The 3928-nt window shown below is 48.5% G+C and overlaps 1 protein-coding gene across 1 annotated transcript; it reads left to right on the forward strand.

Annotated features, from left to right (window-relative positions):
- Window positions 1-1846: 1846 nt before the first annotated feature.
- EMWEY_00042230 (hypothetical protein) lies at window positions 1847-3728 on the forward strand (the record flags this gene model as incomplete). Its single annotated transcript, XM_013482749.1, has 4 exons — window positions 1847-2644; window positions 2892-3011; window positions 3322-3406; window positions 3679-3728. 4 exons carry the CDS (start codon window positions 1847-1849, stop codon window positions 3726-3728), a joined length of 1053 nt encoding a protein of 350 aa, XP_013338203.1.
- Window positions 3729-3928: the final 200 nt, after the last annotated feature.

The raw sequence follows: 3928 nt of genomic DNA on the forward strand, positions 1-3928 counted from the left end.
ACCAAGTAGTCATTTCTGTACCTGAGATCATGCCTGGAGGGGGTGCAACATGGTACTGAGGCAGCTTTGCCTACGGAAGCCAGCCCGCTAGACGGGGTTCATTAATTGGTTGTTTTGGTACGCTCATCTGCAACGATTTGTTTGGTACCATGTCAAATCAACAAGCACGCATACATAATCAACCAAACAAATTGCAGCTCGCAATAGTCTGCAGATATGACGTGCGATCCCCTTTACAGCCGTAACAACATCGGGTGGACTGTCCTAAACAGGTTCACCAGCGTCTGGCAAAGTATATCAGATGCTAGCAATCATCGGAGAGATTGTATCGTATCAGAGAGATATAGATGGACTGTGGCTGATGTTGGCAAACCTGTAGTGCGTGGCCGTCCTGGGTCATGCCTACTAGTAGTCGCGTAGTCCCTACTCCCTAAGTATAACCTTTGACTACCAAGATCCCCCGAAGTCTACAGCGCGAATATACAAATCATTTTAGGGAGTCTGTAATAATAATGCGAGTTCGTGGAATAAAAGAACTGTGTTCCGAATTGACCGCGGTCATGGCTAGGTGTCAGTGCAGACCTACAGGATGGAGGGGTCAATCGTAATGGTGGTGGAACGGTCAGGCGCCTGACCTAGCGCTCCACCAAGGTCGTAATTACAGGCATAATACACATATATAGTAATGCTTCTATCGCCTATCTAGTTAGATCTCTAAAGGAGCCTCCCTGGTACCCGAGTGGTGGAGTGGCTGCCGGCGAGGGTAATCCTACTAACCTATCTATGGTACTCGATTCTTAGAACCTCTAGCAGTATTAATTGCTCTTCTTGGTTTTTAATGTGATAATCCTTCTTTCTCTGACCACTAGGCTGCTGCCTTACCATAGCCCTATTAGCCCTATTGTAGTGCCTGTGCACTACAAAGTCTGTGTACCATCGTTTGTCCGTCTGCCCGACGCCGGCAGTTCTGCCTGCAGAATAACCTGGAGTTTGCATGAAGCTGCACCTCAGACACGCTTCAGAAATATGCCGAAAATTGTGTTAGCACCATTGAAACTGTGTCGCACAAGCCTAGCAGTGGATTCATCTGTTCACCCACAAAGTCGCCGAGGGTAGATCGCATCGTGCAGTCGAATCTGAGACACTACACAGCTACGAGGAAATCCCGCTTCGTGAGCACCGTACGCTGGGTTTAGAGTCTGTAAGACACAACAGAATCTATAGAAAATTGAAGTTTCAAGCACATTAGATAACTTCTGACGAAGGTTGAAGAATTCTCTTATGCGGGTGCATCCGAGACAAGCCCCGCTCGAGCGTGTCCTTAACGAGGCGGGGGCTGGGCGAAAGTGCATTTGCTTCCCTACAAAGGTGCACAATGTTGGAATTGAAACAGTGGACAGCACAGTATGAAATTCGAGAATGTTGCTCTTCTGCATATGCCTGGGGGCAACTGGCTAGTGGCACTTTCTCGCTTCTCCATCGGCCCACCATCGGCGACACATACCCTGGTTCTTTACCCGCGCCTAGCATGCTCTGCAGACGTGTCTTTTGGACCGGTCTCTCCCTGAAGTTATAAAGGCGATTTTGCTTATTGTGAAATGCAAATATCCCCATGCTGTCGGGAGCTGTATTTTCCTGGAGCCAGCCTGATAGCGCTGCTCGGTGGTCCGATACGCTCCCCCCTCAAACTAGCAAAAATGAAAGCGTCGTTTCGCTTCGTGTTGGGCAGAGTAGAAATAGCAGGGCAGTCATAATTAGCTCTGTATTCTCAGCTCTTCTAGCCCTCGTCCTACTGGTGTATTTTTGTACCTCGCCAGGAAGTCTCTTGAAGTCGAAGGCTCCAGTCATGCGCCGGCTGGCAAACAGCGACGAAGATGAAATGTGCCTTGACTTGCTTGAGCGAATGGAAACAATCAATGCAAATGGTGGCAAGATATCTTCGATGCCCCATGCACTATGGCACAACCAGGCCATTCGGAAGGAAAGTGGCAAACGAAAAAGGGAACCTAGCCCAGATAACCAAAGTGAAGAAGTAGAGCAAGCTAAGAAGCCCTCACTTGAGGAGGATAGGCGGAATCTTAGTCCAGTCTTGCCGGAAGATTGTGTCCCCTCAGAAAGTTCGTCTTGGTTGGCGCCTCCTTCCCAACCTCCTCCAGAATCCCAGCATGAATATCAGGGAACCGGTGGGACTAACAGTTCACCACACACAATAGACATCGACCCAACATTGAATAAAGATGAATCTGCACCATGGTTCACTGTGATAGAGGATATTTTTACGGGAGATGAACCCGTGGAGCAATGGTTTCTCGATTACATACTCGATCCGTCTTCGACTTTATCGCCAGGAGGCGGTTTGGACCAGATCCATGGCTCGCATGAATTCCCTCATAAGAGGGCAGCCAACGCTGTTGACCAACTACCTCCGAGTGGCAGTCCAAGGCCTGAACGCCAGAGTTCGGTTGCGCATGGCAATGCAGGCGGTGACGCGCAGCTGCCTGTTCGTGAAGGCAAGGATGTGCAGGTTTACTCGGACCCCTCTGCAGTGCATCCACGACCAAAAAGCGGCCTACCGAAGCTGCAAATGCACCCACTTTCCCTGTTGGTAGAAAACTTTTCAGGGTTACATGATACTCCTTCGCAGGTGAGCGATCATGTCTGATATGTTGAACGGTGCCGCTTCAAGGATTTCTGCTATGGCACAGACCCATCGTAGGCTGGCAGACGAGTTGTTGCGTATGCCTCATAGCTTGCGGGCTTCCACCGACAAAATCGTCGGGAGTGTTTTACTGTGGACTGTTACTTGAGTTGGTCCCCGTGGGATTCTTCTTTGTTGGCTCCTTCACTTCACGTTTTTTTGGTTGTTGAAATATATGTATTCTTGGCTTCAGGTTCCCCGATTCATTCCTCCCTTTGACAAGTGCATAATCGTATACGAGCCTCAGCCTCTCCCAGGTGGATCGCTCCCGTCAACGAGTCAGGTGCAGACCCCGGCGCCTATGCATGGTTTAGTAAGTTTTACCACCCAAACTTATGGTCAACCTCCATAAGCCATCAGCTCTTATTCGCACTTCCATTTTCGTCCATCTTAATGCTCTTCTGCTTCTGGTAACTTTTCCGGTTTCATCTCCACACCGGCTCTCAATTTCCAGCTGCCTGTAACTGTGTAGGACTTGACGAGACCGATCAAATATCTAATTACACGCATTCTCTCACTCGTATTCGCAGTAAATGCCCATGTCTTCTTCGATGACCACATTCTTGTGAATCAGCCTTTTGCCCTCACCTTTGCGTTTGTGTCTTTGCTTCTTACGTTTCAAGATTAGTATCGACAACGAATCATTGGGAAAACACCGGTTCTTTCGTTTGCCAAAGGCCGATTGTTCGCGCAAACTTATTCCTTTTAGTATGTCAAGAGTCACCAAGTGTACCCCGCGAGTTAAGCTCTCCCAAACACTGACATCGATCCAGGTATTGTTGACTAAAGAACAACTCCTACCCGGCGATCTTCAGTCATTAATAATGCTGGCTGAGCAACTGGTTAAGCATGTTAACAGTATGGGCTTCTGTATAAATGAAAGGGTCCCCACCTGGAAAATGCGCGAACCCATAATCCGTCGATTTCTAGTAGCGGATGCCCTGTGGAGCATTTGTGCAGTGGTTGGTGCGCCAATGCAGAAGGCGGATTGGTGGAAGCAAGTTATGGACAGGATTCTGTCATTTCCTAAGGTGGAAACATCCCGTAAATATATGGCAAATAGGTGTTTTCGTGTCTTCAACTGGATGGTTGCTGCGCTGCGTATGTACCGGGACGGAAATCGACCTGCGGCTAGTTGGATAATTCCGCTTAAGTGGGAGATATTTTGTTCCCCGCAAGCGCCATCTCTATTTCGTTCAAGTGAATTTGACGTATTTAGAGAAGGAAAGT

This window comes from Eimeria maxima, genomic scaffold (genome assembly GCF_000499605.1).
Source record: "Eimeria maxima Weybridge genomic scaffold, Emw_scaff746, whole genome shotgun sequence".
Classification (NCBI taxonomy): Eukaryota; Apicomplexa; class Conoidasida; order Eucoccidiorida; family Eimeriidae; genus Eimeria; species Eimeria maxima.